The sequence below is a fragment of the Salvelinus sp. IW2-2015 genome, linkage group LG20 (genome assembly GCF_002910315.2).
Source record: "Salvelinus sp. IW2-2015 linkage group LG20, ASM291031v2, whole genome shotgun sequence".
NCBI classification, from domain to species: Eukaryota; Metazoa; Chordata; class Actinopteri; order Salmoniformes; family Salmonidae; genus Salvelinus; species Salvelinus sp. IW2-2015.
Genome location: NC_036860.1, coordinates 78,805,491 through 78,827,349, shown reverse-complemented (window position 1 = coordinate 78,827,349; position 21,859 = coordinate 78,805,491). Strand labels below are relative to the sequence as shown.

At 41.8% G+C, this 21,859-nt stretch overlaps 1 protein-coding gene across 2 annotated transcripts; it reads left to right on the top strand.

The window, feature by feature from the left end:
• The first annotated feature begins 1,297 nt into the window (after positions 1 to 1,297).
• paqr4a (progestin and adipoQ receptor family member IVa) lies at positions 1,298 to 21,254 on the top strand. 2 transcript variants are annotated; one of them, XM_024013642.3, is made up of 3 exons: positions 1,298 to 2,466; positions 15,015 to 15,233; positions 16,290 to 21,254. In XM_024013642.3, the coding sequence occupies exons 1-3, from the start codon at positions 2,193 to 2,195 to the stop codon at positions 16,721 to 16,723; spliced, it is 927 nt and encodes a 308-aa protein (XP_023869410.1). In that variant the 5' UTR covers positions 1,298 to 2,192; the 3' UTR covers positions 16,724 to 21,254. The 2 variants fall into 2 exon arrangements, with proteins under 2 accessions (XP_023869410.1, XP_023869409.1); XM_024013641.2 differs by lacking the exons at positions 15,015 to 15,233; positions 16,290 to 21,254 and adding exons at positions 9,535 to 9,753; positions 10,448 to 11,606.
• The last annotated feature ends 605 nt before the right edge of the window (positions 21,255 to 21,859 follow it).

Here is a 21,859-nt window from a genome sequence, read left to right as displayed (position 1 = left end):
CAGTGAGCATAGCCTTCCTATTGAGAAAGGTTGCCGTAGGCAGACCTGGCTCTCAAGAAAAGACAGGCTATGTGCACACTTCCCACAAAATGAGATGAAACTAAGCTGCACTTCCTAACCTCTCCCCAAATGTATGACCATATTAGAGACACATATTTCCCTCAGATTACACAGACCCACAAAATTTTTAAAACAAATCCAATTTTGATAAACTCCCATATCTTATTGGTGAAATACCACAGTGTTCACAGCAGCAAGATGTGTGACCTGTTGCCACAAGAAAGGGCATCCAGTGAAGAACAAACACTATTGTAAATACAACCCACATTTATTTATTTTCCCCTTGCTCTTACTTAGCTATTTGCATCGTTACATTTGAAATTTCTTTCCCTTTTGGCATCTTGTGAGTGTAATATTTACTGTTCACTTTTTATTGTTTTATTCCACTTTTGTCTTATCCATTTCACTTACTTTGGCAATGTAAACATATGTTTCCCATGCCAATAAATACCCTTGAATTGAAATTGAGAGAGAGAGGAGAAAGAGAGAGAGAGAGTGGAAACAATATTTTAGATTCATATTTAGAGAAACATTCATATGGTCCTAGTAACTAAGTTATTACTTTTTGATGAACAATTGTTTTTTTATTGAATCACAATCATACAGTTCAATTAAGAATTATTAATCATGACCTCCAACAATATAGGGACAACATATTTTCTCTATGCTTTGCCCTCTCTCACAACTACAGAATCATATCAGATAGAAACGCACCCATATAATAATATATTACATGAACACACCCATGAACACAATTCTGCGCTCCAGTTGGTTTAGTAATGGCGTGTTCATGTTATAGGCTTTCCTATTGGCTAATGAGGGGTGAACATAGTGCGCAAGCTGCGAGGGCTGGTTGATTGACATGGCTCCCGCCACCCTGGCTGTTACTACAGTCAACCTTTCACCTTCTTATCCAATYTGCATTTTTGTGTATTTTAAAATAAACTTTGCTGTTGTAGGCCTACATTTGTTAACTACGTGAKAGTAATTAGAAAAATACATAGGAGAAGATGTAAGATGAATGTACAAGTAACTGTTTCTTCTTCATGTTTCCTAAATTCTAGAGAGGATAGCCTAATTATTGGTGCAACCATTATTAAACATTATTCCAAAATAATACCAGCCAGTGACTGGTGAGGTATTTATCTCTGTCTCCCCTGTGCTGTTTTCTCATAAAACCCCAGTGTCAGTCCCCCGCAATAATTATCTTCAGTACCGCTCTATACCCACATTGGATTATAGCGTCACTGTCCGGTACAGGGCATCAATCATCCGATGCGAGGGACTCGACGCCGGTGAACAAACGAGTCACATTTAACAAGAGTTTGGACGGAATCTTTATGGGAAATGGGGMTACCAATACGAGAGAAGATTTGGACACGAAAATCTGTATTTTTTGGTGTCGGATTGACAACTTCCTTATCCATATTTGTTTGAAATCTCCCGGTCCAAATCACAGCAGTAGCACGCTAACGCGTTCCATCGCACTACATCTGTAGTTGTTGGTCGGTGACAAACTAGCTAACCTTTGCTGTAACCAGAATATGGATATTTTTGTAAATACAATAGAGATGATTGTGCGCGAGCATTTAGCTGCTTTTACGTTATGACCTGCTAACGTTAGTCCTGTATTGGAAATCTGACCGCTAAACCCATTCCTCTGTAGTCAGTGGTATCAAGGTGACGGATGGAAGTAGCTAAGCTAAAGCCACTGGACTTGTGAACCAGTGCAGATGAACTAACTATGGCTAATGCTATGTGCCGTGGAATGTTGTACGCTAGCTAGCGACACATTGAGTAACTAGCTAGCAGCTACCATGAATGATATTGTGTTAGCTAACTTACGACAGATGTTGGGTGTTATGTCGGCAATTAAATGTAATATGTAATGTATACCACGGGCTTACACCATGTATGTGGTTGGCCTCGTCCTTGTCAACCCCTGTGGTTGACACAAGTATCGGTTTTTAAAAGCAAACAGCGGGATAAAAACGCTGTCACCGGGTAGTGGTGCTGAAAAGAAAGAACACATTTTCTGTCGCTAGCTCGCTACAGTACTGTAGCTATGGGAGCTAGCTAGCTATGTAGCTAGCAGCACATTATAGCTAGCTAACCCCCCCAGATTTTTATCAATGGTGTCTAATAAATTTTTATTCGCAATAATTCTATTATATGTGTATATAGGTGTACAGTCATTATTTTACTTTTTTGGCGGCGTTGTTTTAACTATTTTGGTTGCTATGGCATTTTTAAATGGACCAAGACTATTAGACTGGGCGAATTCACCTCCTCATCTTCAATTCAACAAATACGTCCTGACTGGATACCGACCAATATCTTCTGTCCAAGACTGTATAAGAAGCCTTTTTTACATGCACAACGAACTGGGAAACATATACACACATGGTGAGTTTAAATATTTTMAGATGAAGATAACTTGCTGGCTGGCTAGCTAAATTTCTCTAGAAATAAATGAGTGGGTTTGCTAGCTAGCTAGCAACAGAGCAGTGCAAATCTTGCCTGGGTGAAGGCTTTGCTATGGAGCGATTTCAGTGCCAACAGAAACGATTTGAATTCAATATTTTTGTATTAAGATATTATTATTGAAGTTATTGAATTCATGAATTGCACTTGTATTTCATGATTTGAAACTGAATTTAATGAATATTGCATTCCATTTTAAAATTCAATTTCAATTGCATTAAATATGCAAATACAATATGTATATATTCAATTTAAATATGGTATATATTGCTTTCGTTGTCTGTGTATTAAGTTTACAAAATATAATTTCAAGTTTAGCAAAGTTTCATATATTAAACTTCTCAGATGCATTCAGATTCACTTTTCAAATTCAGTTCTTTAAATTCAGATTCAAAACTAGTGACATCATCCTGGTACTTTGCTAGCAAGGAATGGTAGAAAATAACAGATAGAATCACACGCTCCAGGGTTCTCTCCAGGATATTTTAACAAGGTGGTGCTGCAGAGTACGGTTGAGGGGAGGCCTAGAGCAGGGCAGTGACCCCCTTTGGACTCAGAGATTTTTACATTTTTAACACGTGTAAGTGCCATTTCCTCCAATRTAAAGCAAAAAATACTCTATTAAATGCTAACAAAAAAATATGTTTTTTACATAGTGGTGCAGCCAGTCTACAAGGTGGCYCAGCACCCCACTTACATTGGGGAGAACCATGCGCTCTGTGTTAAACAGGTTTCAGGTGTTTTCTAAAGCCAATGTGTCATGTTGAATTTATCTTCTTCCAATGAATTTGGCTCTAGCATTTGAACTCTTTGGGCTATAAGCTATTATGACCCCTTTGCTGAAAGCTAAAACTTGGAACATGGATGTGGTTTCTGTGACTATGCTTATGTGATGAGAACCTTGCCTGAGATCTGAAGACGTGTTAGTTTGACATGTTAGACATATTAGTTTCAAGTCTCCGGCAAGGGTACTCATTATAATGTGACTGACTGGGTGAAGACTTTGTTAACCTGCTGAGCTAAAGCCTAGGCATTGGTCCTGTGACTTGGATGGGTCTCTTCGAGGAGGAGGTCAAAGGGGGGGTGAAGTGTAACAGGTGGTTCATGATGAGTACTCTGAGACCTGAAAAGTTGCATTGTCTGGCACACAGGAGACCTGGGTTAGAACCTAATCATGTCTTCCGGTCTCAGGCAAGGTTGTTCATCACAGGCATGGATCACCAAACCACCGCTGTTGTGCTCTCATTAAATGTGGTAAACAGATTCTTATGCTTTTGTTTGCCACAGAAAGTGTTYTTCTATAGTAGGCCTGAGTTCGAACCCAGTCAGTTATATTGGTGCCGTGAGTATGAGGTCAAAGGTGGGTGAAATGTAACCGAGATCCACACTCTTTTAATGAGTAACCTTTATTTTTTATTGAACCTTTATTTAACTAGGCAAGTCAGTTAAGAGCAAATTCAATTTTTTACAATACTGAGCCAATTGTGCACCGCCCTATGGGACTCCAAATCACGGCCAGATGTGATTCAGCCTGGATTTGAACCAGGGATTGTAGTGCTGCCTCTTGCACGCGATGCAGTGCCTTAGGCCCATGCGCCACTCAGGAGCCCTTGCTGGAGACTTGAAGACGTGTTAGCTTCCTGAACTCATCCATATGGGATTTAGCTAAGTGGGCTAACACAGTCTTATGACATGCTGGAGACCCGGTTTGAACCCAGTCAGTCACAAGAGCAAGATTAAATAGGGAGTGGAAAAGCTATCCTCAGAAGGGCTATGACAGGGCAATTCAACTATATTCTTATGGGGGCCAAAATGCATTTATTTTTGTCACACTATTACGTGTCCTGCGTGTCCTGTGTGTCCTGTGTGCATCATYGAGGGGAACAGAAGGAACAACAATATTCAAGAGAGTCTTAGAGAGTCCCATTCAGGAATGGGGTCATAATAGCTTATAGCCAAAATGGTACACATATTAGAGCCAAATTAATCTGAAGAAAATAAATMAAACATGCCACATTGGCTTCAGAAACCGCCGGAACCCTGTTCAACCTGTAGAACGTTTGATTCAATCTGTTAACTTCTACCATTCCTTGCTGACAAAGTACCAGGATGTTGCCTCTGGTTTTGAATCTGAATTTAGAGAACTGAATTTGAAAATGTATTTAATTAAATTGAAATTAAACTTTAAAACTATTAATTAAATTCAGTTTTCAATCATGAAATACAAGTTCAATTTATTTATTCAATGATTCAATTTGTGTATTACAAATTTTAAAAAATTGAATTCAAAATACAGTTTCTGTTGGCACTGAAGTCGCTCTGTACTGTGACCAGTGACAGCAGCCATGGAAAGGGTTAGCAAGCAGCTTGCTATTGTAGTTAGTTGAATCACAGTAAGTTGCCATAGGCAAAACCAAAGACAAATCTCATCACCAGCTGATGACTAATATAATAAGCTTTATGTAAAGTTTTGGTTGCACTTGGTAGTATGTTACAGCACAGAATAAACTGGTAATAACGTGGTAATTATGTCAGAAAGTATGGTAACAAGTTTTGGATATTCACAATGAATTTGCCCACATACTCTTATAATTTCAGTATATGTGTTGGGCAGAGAAGGAGAAGGCTGTCTGTGTCTCTAAAAATCCTCTTCATTTTCAGATTGAAGTGACCAAGATTGCATATGAAACCAMGGTCTRTAGCATAGGATTCTTGATGACCTCAAGTGAAGTCAACTTGCTACGGTATAAAGGATGCTTGTGTACCAATGGAGTGTTGAGTTTTAGTGTCAGCCAACTCCTTCCATTTTACTTACAGCACACCCTGRCAACAGTCAMTWYAACAGACAGGATTAGTGATCACCAGGGCAGGGGGGAATTTATTCCTGAAAGGAAGAGGAATCCTTTATTAAGACCAGGAATGATTGATTGATTGGCAGGCAGCTTAGCCTCTCCCTTACTATGCAATTTGTCATTCAGAGAAAGTAATTAAAAGAAAAAGGATGTTCAGAGAAAAAGGTTTGTCATTCAGTGAAAAAGGTTTGTCATTCAGAGGAAAAGGTTTGTCATTCAGAGGAAAAGGTTTGTCATTCAGAGGAAAAGGTTTGTCATTGAGAGGAAAAGGTTTGTCATTCAGAGAAAAAGGTTTGTCATTCAGAGGAAAAGGTTTGTCATTCAGAGAAAAAGGTTATTGCAATATTCTTGCAGCATAATAGCATTCAGAAAATAGGCTACATAAATACGGATGTATGACTCATTGGGTCTCATTGGGTAAAAGCGTCTGCTAAATGGTATATATTTATATATTTCAAGTTGGTGAAGTCACACAGGTCCCATTTTTAGTAATATATGGCACCTGAAAACCAAATAAGATCACAAATGGAGTCCACATGCTACATTTGCACAATAGGTTCAACAGCTGGAATACTTTTGGATAGAAACACGCAACTCCTGTCTAAAGAGTAGCAATCATACTTTGGACCGCTTAGGCTGTGTTTACACAAGCAATCCAATTATATTTTTTACACTAATTGTTTTTTTGGCCAATCAGATCAGCGCTGAAAAATATCTGATGTGATTGGTCAAAAGACTAATTAATGGAAAACCCCCAGAATTGGGTTGCCTGTGTAAACGCAGCCTTAGAGAGCCTGTCCAGTTGTACTGTTCAGTAGTGCTGAGCGGGGTATGGAGGGAGGGGTGCAGAAGAGATCACACTCAAAATAGATGTTAGACAGGAGGCTGGTGGGAGGAGCTATAGGAGGACGGGCTTATTGTAATGGCTGGAATGGAATAAATGGAACGGTATCAAACATGGAAATCACATGTTTGATTCTATTCCATTTATACCATTCCAGCCAATACAATGAGCCTGTCCTCCTATAGCTACTCCCACCAGCCTCCTCTGGTGTTGGATTGAATTGGCTGTATCACCTGGCCAGGACAAATTATTTTACATTCGGAAAAGCAGAGTGAGCGAAAGATCGGGAAGAATTTTGCTCAACAAGCACATCCCAATAGCCTAAGTGAAGCAACCTAAAACACATCTCTGTAGTTTAAGGGTAATTCCATGMTAACGGAATTACGCTGCGATTTTTCACAGGAAAGAACTGTGATCTTTGCATCTGCACTGTTTTTCCAGTAAATGTTTTAATTGTATTTAATGTGCAGGGATCTCCCAAAGAACGTAAGAGAGAAAAAAACAGTGCCTTCAGAAAGTATTCATASCCCTTGACTTATACCTATTTTTTTTGGTTACAGCCTGAATTCAAAATTGATTAAAACATTTTTTATCTCATCTCATCTACACACAATACCCCATAATGACAAAGTGAAAACATGTTTTAAACATTTTTGCAAATGTTTTGAAAATTAAATGCAGAAATATCTCATTGAAATAAGTATTCACACCCATGAGTCAATACTTTGCAGAAGCACCTTTGGCGGTGATTACAGTTTTGAGTCATCTTGGGTATGTCTGTATCAGCTTTGCACATCTGAATTAGTTTTTTTTCTCAAGTTCTGTTAAGTTAGATGGGGAGTGGTGGTGAACAGCAATCTTAGTCTTTCCACAGATTTTCAATAGGATTAAAGCATTCCAGCGTTGCTTTGGCTGTATGTTTGAGGTCATTGTCCTGTTGGAACGTAAATCTTCTCCCCAGTCTAAGGTCGTTTGCACTCTGAAGCAGGTTCTCATCAAGGATTTGCCTGTATTTGGCTCCATTCATTGTTCCCTCTATCAGTCTCCCAATCCCTGCAGCTGAAAAGCATGTCCATAGCACCATGCTGCACAGTAGGGATGATGTTAGACGGTTGATGTTCTGTGCCTGSTTTTCTCCAGACATAGCGCTTTGCATTCAGGCCAAATAGTCAAATTTGTCTCATCAGAKCACAGAATATTTTGCCTTWTGCTATCAGTCTTTCACATGCATTTTTGCAAACTCCAGGCATGCTGTCYTGGCTTTTTCTCAGAAGTGGCATCTGTCTGGACACTTTCCCTTAAAGTGCTGTAGAGACTGTTGTCCTTCTGGCAGGTTTTCCCATCTCAGCCAAGGAACTCTGTAGTTCTGTCAGTGTTCATTGGGTTCTTGGTCACCTCTCTGACCAAGGTCCTTCTTGCCCGGTTGTTCCGTTTGGTCAGAAGGCCAACTCTATGCAGAGTCTGGGTAGTTCCATATTTTTTTTATTTCCAAATGATGGAGACCACTGTGCTCATGGAAACTTTGAACACTCTACAAGTTGTTGTATACCTTCCCCAGATATATGCCTCATCACAATCTTGGACATGTACTAGTTCCTTGGACTTCATGGGATAGTTTCAGCTCTGACATATATAGACAGGTGTGTTTCTTTCTAAATCATGTCCAAAAAATAGAATTGGCAACAGGTGGACTCCAATCAAGTTGTAGTGACATCTCAAGGATGATCAAAGGAAATTGGATGAACCTGAACTCAATTTGGAGTGTCAAAGCAAAAGAGTGTGAATACTTATGTAAATTAGATATTTCTGTATTTCATTTTCAATAAATTTGCAAAAATCTTGAAAAAAAATAGGTTTTCACTTTGTCGTTATAGGGTATTGTGTGCAGATGGGTGAGAAAATGCATCTATTTAATAAAATTAGAATTCTGTCTGTAACAACAATATGTGGAATAAGTGAAGGGGTATGAATACTTTCTGAAGGCACTTACACTCAGTGGCCAGTTTATTAGGTACACCCATCTAGTACCGGGTCAGACCCCCTCTTGCTTCCAGAACAGCCTGAATTCTTCAGGGCATGGATTCTACAAGGTGTGGTTGGTGTTCAAACATGGCTCAATTGGTAACAAGGAACTTAACGTGTGCCAGGAAAACATTCCCCACACCATTACACCACCGCCACCAGCCTGTACTGTTGACAGCAGGCAGGATGGAGCCATGGACTCATGCAGCTTAGGCCAAATCCTGACTCTGCCATCAGCATGACATAACAGCAARCGTGATTAGTCGGACCAGGAAAAGTTTTTCCATTCCTCAGTTGTCCAGTGTTGGTGATCACGTTCCCATTGGAACCTCCTCTTCTTGTTTTTAGCTGATAGGAGTGGAACCCGGTGTGGTCGTCTGCTGCATTAGCCCATCCGTGACAAGGACCGACGAGTTGTGCGTTCCGAGATGCCGTTGTACTGCGCCGTTATTTGCCTGTTTGTTGGCCTGCCTGTTCGCTTGCACGATTCTTGCCATTCTCCTTTTGACCTCTCTCATCAACAAGCTGTTTTCGCCCACAGGGCTACGCTGGCTGAATGCTTTTTGTTTGTCGCACCGTTCTCAGTAAACCCTAGACACTGTCATGCGTGAAAATCCCAGAAGGCCGGCCATTTCTGAGATACTGGACAGTCGTACCCCGCTCAAAGTCGCTTATGTCATCCTAGCGATCAATCAAACAGTAACTGGATGCCTGTTTGCCTGCCCCATGACTCACTGTCTGTAGGACCGAACCATTTAAAAAATCAATTTTTATTACTTACTTTGTTATCATAAGGCCATTGTTTGCTCTAGATTGCAGGAAATTGCAGTTACAGGTGTTCATAAATCTTGGCTGTACTCTGCAGCACCTCCTTGTTAAAAATTCCTGGGGAGAACCCTGGTGTGTAAGTTGTTCAAAGTAGTCATTGTACATAGTTGTTTTTTGCTTGCCATACAGTCTCTGTGTAATTCTGTTACCGTGGAATTGCCCTGTAGTGCAGCAGTAATTGTTGCTGAAGCTAAACAAGAGCTTGTGGAAGGTGAAAAAAGGTGTATGCAGTAGCGCTATGCCGTATTGCTAATGTGATTGGAAATTCATAACACATTTGACATTTGTCATTTCATTGGAATAGAATAACAGGTGAAAATAAACTATCCAGTACAGTAGTGCAAACTGCAAGCGTTTTGTATTGGTAAATCTGGTGCTAGTTGTCAGCAAGATTTAGGCCTAWTTGACCGAACCCTGTTTATCCSCTTCACCCCTRCCTGACAGGTATCCCTCTGCTCTGCTTCCTGTTCCTCATCCCSCTCAACTTCCCCTGGTCCCAGATCAGTGTGACATGGCTGGGTGTGGTCCACTTCCTGGCCTGCCTGTCCCCCCAGCTGGGCTCTGTGCTCTACCACCTCTTCATGAACCACGAGGGAGGAGAGCCTGTCTACCACACCCTTCTCACCCTCGACATGTGCGGCATCTGCATGATCAACACGCTGGGTAAGTAGAGGGGCTTCTGGGTAGCAACTAAAAGCTCTCTACTCTCTCATTCTTTCTTTCATTCTCTCCCTTTTTATCTCCTTCTCTCCTTTCTCTTCCGGCCTTTTGTTTTCTGTGTACACTCTGGCACAATCTTTTTGCGCAAATCCTTTTTAATTTACATATATGCAAATCATCTTGAGTATCCAATAAGCGATGGGTCGTTCCAGCAATTTGATGCCTTTCAAGATGTGTAACTTGGTAGGGGGGGAAAAGTTTGATTTCACACTTTGTCATAAAGAGCACATGCATAACCTAATAAAAATAAAAACATTTCCCCATCTCATAAAAAATGACTATAGTAAGTACCTATTAAGTGCCAAATAAAGTATTATTATAACAAATGTATTTTGACAGGGAAGTCATCTATATATACACTACCAGTCAAAAGTTAGGGCACACCTACTCATTCCAGGGCTTTTCTTTTTACTATTTTCTACATTGTAGAATAATAGTGAAGACATCAAAACTATGAAATAACACATATGGAATCATGTAGTAACCAAAAAAGTGTGAAACAAATGAAAATATATTTTATATTTGAGATTCTTCAAAGTAGCCACCCTGTGTGCATGATTCTCTGGGATGTGAATATTTGTTGTGGTGTAGTTTAATGACTAACAGCCTCTGACCTTGTGTGTTGTGTTTGCCTCAGGAGCGCTGCCCATCGTCTACAGCACCCTGCTGTGCTACCCCTTCACCCGCACAGTGGCTCTGCTCGTCTACATCCTGCTGTCCAGCTACGCTATCTACTCGGCCATCACGGCGCGGAGTAGCGTGCGGCGTCTGCGCTCCTTTGCCTGGCAGGCCCTGTTCCGCTTCTCCTTCTTCCTGCTGCGCTGGGTGGGRGTGGGCGGCGGCAGCCCCACCTCGCTGCAACACTTCCTCACCATGGACGCGCTGGCTGTACTGGGCGGGATCATCAACATCTCYCGRATCCCAGAGCGCTTCCGCCCGGGCCTCTTTGACTACTGGTGCAACAGCCACCAGATCATGCACGTGCTGGTGGTGGGCTCCATCCTCTACCTGCACTGGGGTGTGCTGGACGACCTGCTCTGGATCAACAGCCACCACTGTCCCTCAGACTGAGCCCCACCCTGCCTGGAGGAGGACCAGCGGGGAACAGGGTTTAGGACCTCTGGGGGGGGCTGTTTCAATAGGTAATGGTTGGGAAGGGAAGATGGGAGGTGTTCATGAAGACGTGCATGGAAGGCCAGATAAAGTGTTTTACATAATAGGGATTGGTGCAGGCTTTGACACATGTGCACCGAGCAAGAATGTTAATACTGTATCTGTGTCCATCTTGCCATTATACATGCGTTGCTATTTATATTAGGGAACACACACAAGGATTTGGATATTGGCTCACTGGTCAACACACACACACACACACACACACACACACACACACAGCAGAGGATCTGTGAAGATTACACACAAAGGAGACTAAGGATTTGATATCAGAAATACACATAGAAATGTCTTCAAAAAAATCATGATATGCAAGTGAAGTTACACTTGAGCAATAGTTGATTTTCTGTTGATCCTCGTGTCAATTACCATTTCATCCTATGGCTTTTATCAAAGTGGATCCGTCAATGATGCATTCATTCTTTCTGAAGTATTTTTCAGATGTCATTCTATTGCAACCTATGCAGCACATAGCATATAAACTTTAGAACAAACACACACCGCACACACTCACAGCGTAGCATGCATACATGCTAGTAATGCACAAGTAATGCACAAAGCACTCCCAGACCCGTCACAGAGTCCTATGGAACTACTTGAGTTACTGTGTATTAGAGAGGATATTCTCCCTCNAATTAATGGAAAACCCCCAGAATTGGGTTGCCTGTGTAAACGCAGCCTTAGAGAGCCTGTCCAGTTGTACTGTTCAGTAGTGCTGAGCGGGGTATGGAGGGAGGGGTGCAGAAGAGATCACACTCAAAATAGATGTTAGACAGGAGGCTGGTGGGAGGAGCTATAGGAGGACGGGCTTATTGTAATGGCTGGAATGGAATAAATGGAACGGTATCAAACATGGAAATCACATGTTTGATTCTATTCCATTTATACCATTCCAGCCAATACAATGAGCCTGTCCTCCTATAGCTACTCCCACCAGCCTCCTCTGGTGTTGGATTGAATTGGCTGTATCACCTGGCCAGGACAAATTATTTTACATTCGGAAAAGCAGAGTGAGCGAAAGATCGGGAAGAATTTTGCTCAACAAGCACATCCCAATAGCCTAAGTGAAGCAACCTAAAACACATCTCTGTAGTTTAAGGGTAATTCCATGMTAACGGAATTACGCTGCGATTTTTCACAGGAAAGAACTGTGATCTTTGCATCTGCACTGTTTTTCCAGTAAATGTTTTAATTGTATTTAATGTGCAGGGATCTCCCAAAGAACGTAAGAGAGAAAAAAACAGTGCCTTCAGAAAGTATTCATASCCCTTGACTTATACCTATTTTTTTTGGTTACAGCCTGAATTCAAAATTGATTAAAACATTTTTTATCTCATCTCATCTACACACAATACCCCATAATGACAAAGTGAAAACATGTTTTAAACATTTTTGCAAATGTTTTGAAAATTAAATGCAGAAATATCTCATTGAAATAAGTATTCACACCCATGAGTCAATACTTTGCAGAAGCACCTTTGGCGGTGATTACAGTTTTGAGTCATCTTGGGTATGTCTGTATCAGCTTTGCACATCTGAATTAGTTTTTTTTCTCAAGTTCTGTTAAGTTAGATGGGGAGTGGTGGTGAACAGCAATCTTAGTCTTTCCACAGATTTTCAATAGGATTAAAGCATTCCAGCGTTGCTTTGGCTGTATGTTTGAGGTCATTGTCCTGTTGGAACGTAAATCTTCTCCCCAGTCTAAGGTCGTTTGCACTCTGAAGCAGGTTCTCATCAAGGATTTGCCTGTATTTGGCTCCATTCATTGTTCCCTCTATCAGTCTCCCAATCCCTGCAGCTGAAAAGCATGTCCATAGCACCATGCTGCACAGTAGGGATGATGTTAGACGGTTGATGTTCTGTGCCTGSTTTTCTCCAGACATAGCGCTTTGCATTCAGGCCAAATAGTCAAATTTGTCTCATCAGAKCACAGAATATTTTGCCTTWTGCTATCAGTCTTTCACATGCATTTTTGCAAACTCCAGGCATGCTGTCYTGGCTTTTTCTCAGAAGTGGCATCTGTCTGGACACTTTCCCTTAAAGTGCTGTAGAGACTGTTGTCCTTCTGGCAGGTTTTCCCATCTCAGCCAAGGAACTCTGTAGTTCTGTCAGTGTTCATTGGGTTCTTGGTCACCTCTCTGACCAAGGTCCTTCTTGCCCGGTTGTTCCGTTTGGTCAGAAGGCCAACTCTATGCAGAGTCTGGGTAGTTCCATATTTTTTTTATTTCCAAATGATGGAGACCACTGTGCTCATGGAAACTTTGAACACTCTACAAGTTGTTGTATACCTTCCCCAGATATATGCCTCATCACAATCTTGGACATGTACTAGTTCCTTGGACTTCATGGGATAGTTTCAGCTCTGACATATATAGACAGGTGTGTTTCTTTCTAAATCATGTCCAAAAAATAGAATTGGCAACAGGTGGACTCCAATCAAGTTGTAGTGACATCTCAAGGATGATCAAAGGAAATTGGATGAACCTGAACTCAATTTGGAGTGTCAAAGCAAAAGAGTGTGAATACTTATGTAAATTAGATATTTCTGTATTTCATTTTCAATAAATTTGCAAAAATCTTGAAAAAAAATAGGTTTTCACTTTGTCGTTATAGGGTATTGTGTGCAGATGGGTGAGAAAATGCATCTATTTAATAAAATTAGAATTCTGTCTGTAACAACAATATGTGGAATAAGTGAAGGGGTATGAATACTTTCTGAAGGCACTTACACTCAGTGGCCAGTTTATTAGGTACACCCATCTAGTACCGGGTCAGACCCCCTCTTGCTTCCAGAACAGCCTGAATTCTTCAGGGCATGGATTCTACAAGGTGTGGTTGGTGTTCAAACATGGCTCAATTGGTAACAAGGAACTTAACGTGTGCCAGGAAAACATTCCCCACACCATTACACCACCGCCACCAGCCTGTACTGTTGACAGCAGGCAGGATGGAGCCATGGACTCATGCAGCTTAGGCCAAATCCTGACTCTGCCATCAGCATGACATAACAGCAARCGTGATTAGTCGGACCAGGAAAAGTTTTTCCATTCCTCAGTTGTCCAGTGTTGGTGATCACGTTCCCATTGGAACCTCCTCTTCTTGTTTTTAGCTGATAGGAGTGGAACCCGGTGTGGTCGTCTGCTGCATTAGCCCATCCGTGACAAGGACCGACGAGTTGTGCGTTCCGAGATGCCGTTGTACTGCGCCGTTATTTGCCTGTTTGTTGGCCTGCCTGTTCGCTTGCACGATTCTTGCCATTCTCCTTTTGACCTCTCATCAACAAGCTGTTTTCGCCCACAGGGCTACGCTGGCTGAATGCTTTTTGTTTGTCGCACCGTTCTCAGTAAACCCTAGACACTGTCATGCGTGAAAATCCCAGAAGGCCGGCCATTTCTGAGATACTGGACAGTCGTACCCCGCTCAAAGTCGCTTATGTCATCCTAGCGATCAATCAAACAGTAACTGGATGCCTGTTTGCCTGCCCCATGACTCACTGTCTGTAGGACCGAACCATTTAAAAAATCAATTTTTATTACTTACTTTGTTATCATAAGGCCATTGTTTGCTCTAGATTGCAGGAAATTGCAGTTACAGGTGTTCATAAATCTTGGCTGTACTCTGCAGCACCTCCTTGTTAAAAATTCCTGGGGAGAACCCTGGTGTGTAAGTTGTTCAAAGTAGTCATTGTACATAGTTGTTTTTTGCTTGCCATACAGTCTCTGTGTAATTCTGTTACCGTGGAATTGCCCTGTAGTGCAGCAGTAATTGTTGCTGAAGCTAAACAAGAGCTTGTGGAAGGTGAAAAAAGGTGTATGCAGTAGCGCTATGCCGTATTGCTAATGTGATTGGAAATTCATAACACATTTGACATTTGTCATTTCATTGGAATAGAATAACAGGTGAAAATAAACTATCCAGTACAGTAGTGCAAACTGCAAGCGTTTTGTATTGGTAAATCTGGTGCTAGTTGTCAGCAAGATTTAGGCCTAWTTGACCGAACCCTGTTTATCCSCTTCACCCCTRCCTGACAGGTATCCCTCTGCTCTGCTTCCTGTTCCTCATCCCGCTCAACTTCCCCTGGTCCCAGATCAGTGTGACATGGCTGGGTGTGGTCCACTTCCTGGCCTGCCTGTCCCCCCAGCTGGGCTCTGTGCTCTACCACCTCTTCATGAACCATGAGGGAGGAGAGCCTGTCTACCACACCCTTCTCACCCTCGACATGTGTGGCATCTGCATGATCAACACACTGGGTAAGCAGAGGGGCTTCTGGGTAGCAACTAAAAGCTCTCTACTCTCTCAATCTTTCTTTCTGTCACAATTCGTGTGTATAGGTGGCAGGGAAGTCAGGCGCAGGAGAATTAAACTTGGTAAAATTGAGTAATTTAATAAAACAAAACATAACTCCAAAACCATAAATACAAAATGAAACAAATTGGGTACGAGGACCCGTCACGCACCAAATACAAACAACACAGAACTAAACATAAAACAATCTCTGACAAAGACATGATGGGAAACAGAGGGTTAAATACACAACAGGTAATGAATGGGATTGAAACCAGGTGTGTAGGAAGACAAGACAAAACCAATGAAAAATGGATCAATGATGGCTAGAAGACCGGTGACGTCGACCGCCGAGCACCACCCGAACAAGGAGAGGGATCGACTTCGTGACACTTTCATTCTCTACCTTTTTATCTCCTTCTCTCCTTTCTTTCTCTTCCGGCCTTTTGTTTTCTGTGTACACTCTCTGGCGCACTCTTTTTGTGCAATCCATTTTTAATTTACATATAGGCAAATCATCTTGCGTATCCAATAACTAGTGGGTCGTTCCAGCAATTTGGTGCCTTTCAAGATGTGTAAAAAGTTTGATTTCACACTTTGTCATAAAGAGCACATGCATAACCTAATAAAAATAAAAACATTTCCCCATCTCATAAAAAATGACTATAGTAAGTACCTATTAAGTGCCAAATAAAGTATTATTATAACAAATGTATTTTGACAGGGAAGTCATCTATATATACACTACCAGTCAAAAGTTAGGGCACACCTACTCATTCCAGGGCTTTTCTTTTTACTATTTTCTACATTGTAGAATAATAGTGAAGACATCAAAACTATGAAATAACACATATGGAATCATGTAGTAACCAAAAAAGTGTGAAACAAATGAAAATATATTTTATATTTGAGATTCTTCAAAGTAGCCACCCTGTGTGCATGATTCTCTGGGATGTGAATATTTGTTGTGGTGTAGTTTAATGACTAACAGCCTCTGACCTTGTGTGTTGTGTTTGCCTCAGGAGCGCTGCCCATCGTCTACAGCACCCTGCTGTGCTACCCCTTCACCCGCACAGTGGCTCTGCTCGTCTACATCCTGCTGTCCAGCTACGCTATCTACTCGGCCATCACGGCGCGGAGTAGCGTGCGGCGTCTGCGCTCCTTTGCCTGGCAGGCCCTGTTCCGCTTCTCCTTCTTCCTGCTGCGCTGGGTGGGRGTGGGCGGCGGCAGCCCCACCTCGCTGCAACACTTCCTCACCATGGACGCGCTGGCTGTACTGGGCGGGATCATCAACATCTCYCGRATCCCAGAGCGCTTCCGCCCGGGCCTCTTTGACTACTGGTGCAACAGCCACCAGATCATGCACGTGCTGGTGGTGGGCTCCATCCTCTACCTGCACTGGGGTGTGCTGGACGACCTGCTCTGGATCAACAGCCACCACTGTCCCTCAGACTGAGCCCCACCCTGCCTGGAGGAGGACCAGCGGGGAACAGGGTTTAGGACCTCTGGGGGGGGCTGTTTCAATAGGTAATGGTTGGGAAGGGAAGATGGGAGGTGTTCATGAAGACGTGCATGGAAGGCCAGATAAAGTGTTTTACATAATAGGGATTGGTGCAGGCTTTGACACATGTGCACCGAGCAAGAATGTTAATACTGTATCTGTGTCCATCTTGCCATTATACATGCGTTGCTATTTATATTAGGGAACACACACAAGGATTTGGATATTGGCTCACTGGTCAACACACACACACACACACACACACACACACACACACAGCAGAGGATCTGTGAAGATTACACACAAAGGAGACTAAGGATTTGATATCAGAAATACACATAGAAATGTCTTCAAAAAAATCATGATATGCAAGTGAAGTTACACTTGAGCAATAGTTGATTTGCTGTTGACTTATCCACATGTGTCAATTATCATTTCATCCTATGGCTTTTATCAAAGTGGATCCGTCAATGATGCATTCATTCTTTCTGAAGTATTTTTCAGATGTCATTCTATTGCAACCTATGCAGCACATAGCATATAAACTTTAGAACAAACACACACCGCACACACTCACAGCGTAGCATGCATACATGCTAGTAATGCACAAGTAATGCACAAAGCACTCCCAGACCCGTCACAGAGTCCTATGGAACTACTTGAGTTACTGTGTATTAGAGAGGATATTCTCCCTCTCATTGTTTCTTCCATGTTTATTTGTCTTTCTCCCTTCTCTCTGGCTTTGTCTGTCTCTCTGTGGTCAGGTATGGGTAACTGGGTATGGGTAACTGGGTATTGGTGAAGGGTATGGGTAACTGGGTATGGGTAACTGGGTATGGGTAACTGGGTATGGGTGAAGGGTATGGGTAACTGGGTATGGGTGAAGGGTATGGGTAACTGGGTATGGGTAACTGGGTATGGGTGAAGGGTAACTGGTTATGGGTGAAGGGGTTCATTCCTTGGCTTGTTAGTGCTCATTTTGTTTGAAGTCATTTAACTGAGGAATTTCCTCATTTAACTGAGGAATTTGATTTGGTTTTGAATCCAGATTATTAGAATTAGTTCATGACCATTAAGTTAAAAAAATATATTTTGTTGTTGATTATTGTAATCATGTTTGGCACATACTGTAGTCAATGAAAAGGGCACATAGCGTCTTAAATGAAGATGCTTAAAACAGACAGGATGTCTCTCTTTATAATACCTGAACAATAGTTACATGACTGTGCAGGATGGATCTTGTTGACTGAAAAGGGAAGTTCTTCCACCAAACAGATACCAAATGTTTATTACGCTACAGCATTAGAGAGAGAGTTTGTGATGAGGGTTTTTTAAATTAGAATGCACTATTATTATTTGACTACTAGAAACCAGTAGGTTCCCCTGAGAGGGTGGAAATGGTCGACAGCTACGCTACTTTCTAGGCTTTTAACTGTCCGAGGCCAGATAATGATTTGGTATGATGCACTGCATTCTATGCCAAAGCTGGACATTATTACTACATAACATAGCCCAGTTTGACTCTTTGCACTTTGTTACCCTTAGAGAGGTACAGTACTGTAGTACCAAGCTGACCTGTGCCATATAGTATTTCATTAGACAACTGCAACCAAGCATGAATGAACCCCTAACCCTCTCACCATTTTCACAACCAGTAACCCTGAGAAACTATGTCTGGTTACTCAATTTTAAAGTAAAAATTGTTACCACTAGTTTCTGCACTGGCATTTGAGTTTATGCTCTGAGGAACAGTACAATGTTTACTTTTWGGATTACTTTTGTGTTTTATAGATTTTGTTCAAAGATTGACTGTATGTGGAAGGTTGAGACCAAGCGTTTTATTTTTTTAATCTGCTTTGCTCTGAGGGACCTTTTACCTAGTCGTCCCATGGACTAGTTAAGTTGGCATGTTTCTATGTAACATTGCACTTTTGTAACCTGGTGCACACACTCACACATACCCACACTAATTTCCACTTCACTCACAAGTTGRCAAATGATGTGTCGAGGGCCTCCGTTGTAGCACATACTTTGCTCACATTGAGTCAAGAGTGAGGGAGAATGTCCCAGCCTCTCCCACACAGGCCTCAGACTGCAACCCYACCCTGACTAGTGTTAAACRGTTTCTCAGCCCCCTTATGAAACCACCCCTGTCATGGTGAGTACATTACAGCCATGGCCCCTTGTATCGTCATACGCTGAAATTGTATTACAGTGCACTGAATGAAACTGATTATTAATGCATGTTAGTAGCTCTCAAARGGAAACTCATTGTCTCATACGAGGACTTTAACTTAGTATTAGCCAAATGCTTGTGCATTGTAACATATGACACGTCATGTGTCAGTCACTCCAGCTAAGAGCTTTACATGCTGTCAGGGCAGTGGACCATGAGTGTTAAGAGAGGAACATACTACATACAGTATATACTAATACAGGAATYTGAGGGACTAGAACAGAGGCAATACAACTATATCAAATAAACTGCACTGTTTATTTATTTTCAAAAGGGCTTTGGATCAAAGTGAAAACCAGTAATGAAACTTATTTAAAGTCCATGTAAATACATGTATGTAGATTATATATACATACAGTGCAAACAGTATATAACGCTGATACTTTTTTATACATATATGTAAAGGGAAGAAAGCAGAAGTAGGAACCTGGAATTCAATATGTATGTCACCTCAGACAATGCTCTGTGTCCGAGGGAAAAGGGACCTGGTAAGAGAAACAGGCTGAGGGGTGGTACTACTGTGTATTTAATATCAACCACATCCAACCTATTTACTCTAATATGTGAACCCAGATAAAATGGATTCTTTTCAGATCTGTTGTAGAGATGGGTAACCGTGTGGGTTTTTGATAGACCCAGGGTTTAAGAATGCTTTTGCTCGATTAAATGTAACCTCATAAAAATAAAAGATYGGGAAGATACAGGAGGGGGGGCATGTCTGAATACCTCTGATTACAACTGGATATCTATGCATTATCAGATACAAATACATTTACAKTGTCTGAAGTGGATGTGTGTTCAAGTGGTATGTTTCTCAACTGTCACAAAGAACAAAAAGGGCCAGTTCTCTACTCAAAGGGACTCCACCACCCTGGGTTTCCACTTCTCAGGGTGCTATAGCCGTAGCTGTTACGTCGAGGCCAGGGGGTTCCTCTCTGAAACATYGCTTTTAGAYCTGCACACCACAGAGGCCACTGTGAGGGACTCCTGAACTGGGTAGGGGTCTGAGGGAAGGTAAGAGTCAGCAGTAGAAGTAGGGATTATTTAGGGATTCTTGGGGTGGGCTCTGATAAAACAAGGTGAAATGTATTTAAAGAGTGGTTGAGCAAAGAGTAAGACTGTAGAAACGGGAAGATGGGAGGGGAGGGAATAYTGGTGGGAGAAAGAACTGAAAACCATTTTTCAGAGATGGAACCAGGCCCACCAACAGTACCATTTTTCAGAGATGGAACCAGGCCAGCCAACGGTCATTGTTTTAGTCTGTATATTCTGATATTCTATGATGATAATGATGACATAATGTATGAAAACACTAACAAAATGTAACAGTTTTTTTTGTACACAGGTGCCAGCTAGCCTGTTTCTGACTATTTATAAAGGATTAACTGTCCACTATTGTTATACGATGATGATGACGATGATACTTATTATTATTAATACAATTACTCTGTGGATGGTTGGTACTAATTATGATACTGTCTGTACAGATGATGAAATGCCCTTTTCCTCTTGATGAAGGGAGCTTTCTTGAGGGTCTGTCTGTTTTTCTTTGTCCTTGTCTTCGGTCTGTCTTGGTTTTTGTAAATGAATTGAATGACTGTTTATTTGTCCCCATCTGGTGGACATAACTCTGTAACGTTGCAGTCTATTGCAGGCATCATATTGTATCGTATAAAGGCTCACCGCCAACCGTTCTGTGTCTGGCAGAGGAAGCCCAGTTCTGATATTTTCACTAATTTATATTTTGACCAATCAACTCTGAAAAAGATCTGATGTGGTTAGTCAAAAGACCATTGGTGGAAAACAAATACCAGAATTAGACAGGCTGCTTTTACACAGGCAACGTGACTGACTGACATACTTACTACTCAACAGTGTTAACATGCTAGGAGTGACCAAACCCTGCATGTTCAGGGTTGCACAAACCAGTTATGAATGTATATTATGGACCCTGTATGTTTGAATATATGAGCTGTTTTAAGATCTCATACTTCATGTGTGAAATCTGTGTTTTAATGTGTTTTGTCTGTCCTGTTCCATGTCTGGGTGCAAGTTGCATCCTACTGTGCCTCATCGACCCGCCTGTGTTCTTCTCACCAACGCTTCCGTTAATTTATGGCCATCTTGTATCTCCCTGTGTCTAGTTTCTCTACGTGTCCATCTGTAGTGTCTTGCATTATACAGACAGGCCCTCCCACTCCTCAGTCTCCAGCAACGATTGTGCAATAAACTGAAGTCTATATTTTTAAACCTGTCTCTGGCCTTCCATTCTGTCTTTGGTATCTCCTGTTCTGTTCTCTTGCTTATTTTAATGGAGATGCTTTCAGGGGGTTGAGGGAGCAGGGTCTGGTTAAAGGATGCATACATGTGTCTAAGCAGAGCCTAGCTGTGCCATGGCATTCTCTGTTTGACTTCATCCTGTTATCCATACGTTGTGCACAGGGGTTAAATTGTGATTTTTGTAGGCTGTTGTCCTGTACACAGCAGCACCCTCTTTGTGTAAATTTTCCCACAGTCAACAGTCCCCACTGCAAGTAGGCAACTACAGTATGGCAGATGCTAAGTGGGATCCTTGGGATGACCTAACCCTAGAATTCATTGATCTTTATTTATTTAACTAGGCAAGTCAGTTCAGAACAAATTCTTATTTACAATGACGGCCTACTTGTGAAGCCCCCCCCGGCCAAACCCTCCCCTAACCCAGATGACACTGGGACAAATGTGCGCCGCCCTATGGGCCTCCCAATCACAGCCGGTTGTGATACAGCCCGGGATCAAACCCAGGTCTGTAGTGACGCCTCTAGCACTGCGATGCAGTGCCTTAGACCGCTGCGCCACTCGGGAGGCCCAAAGCT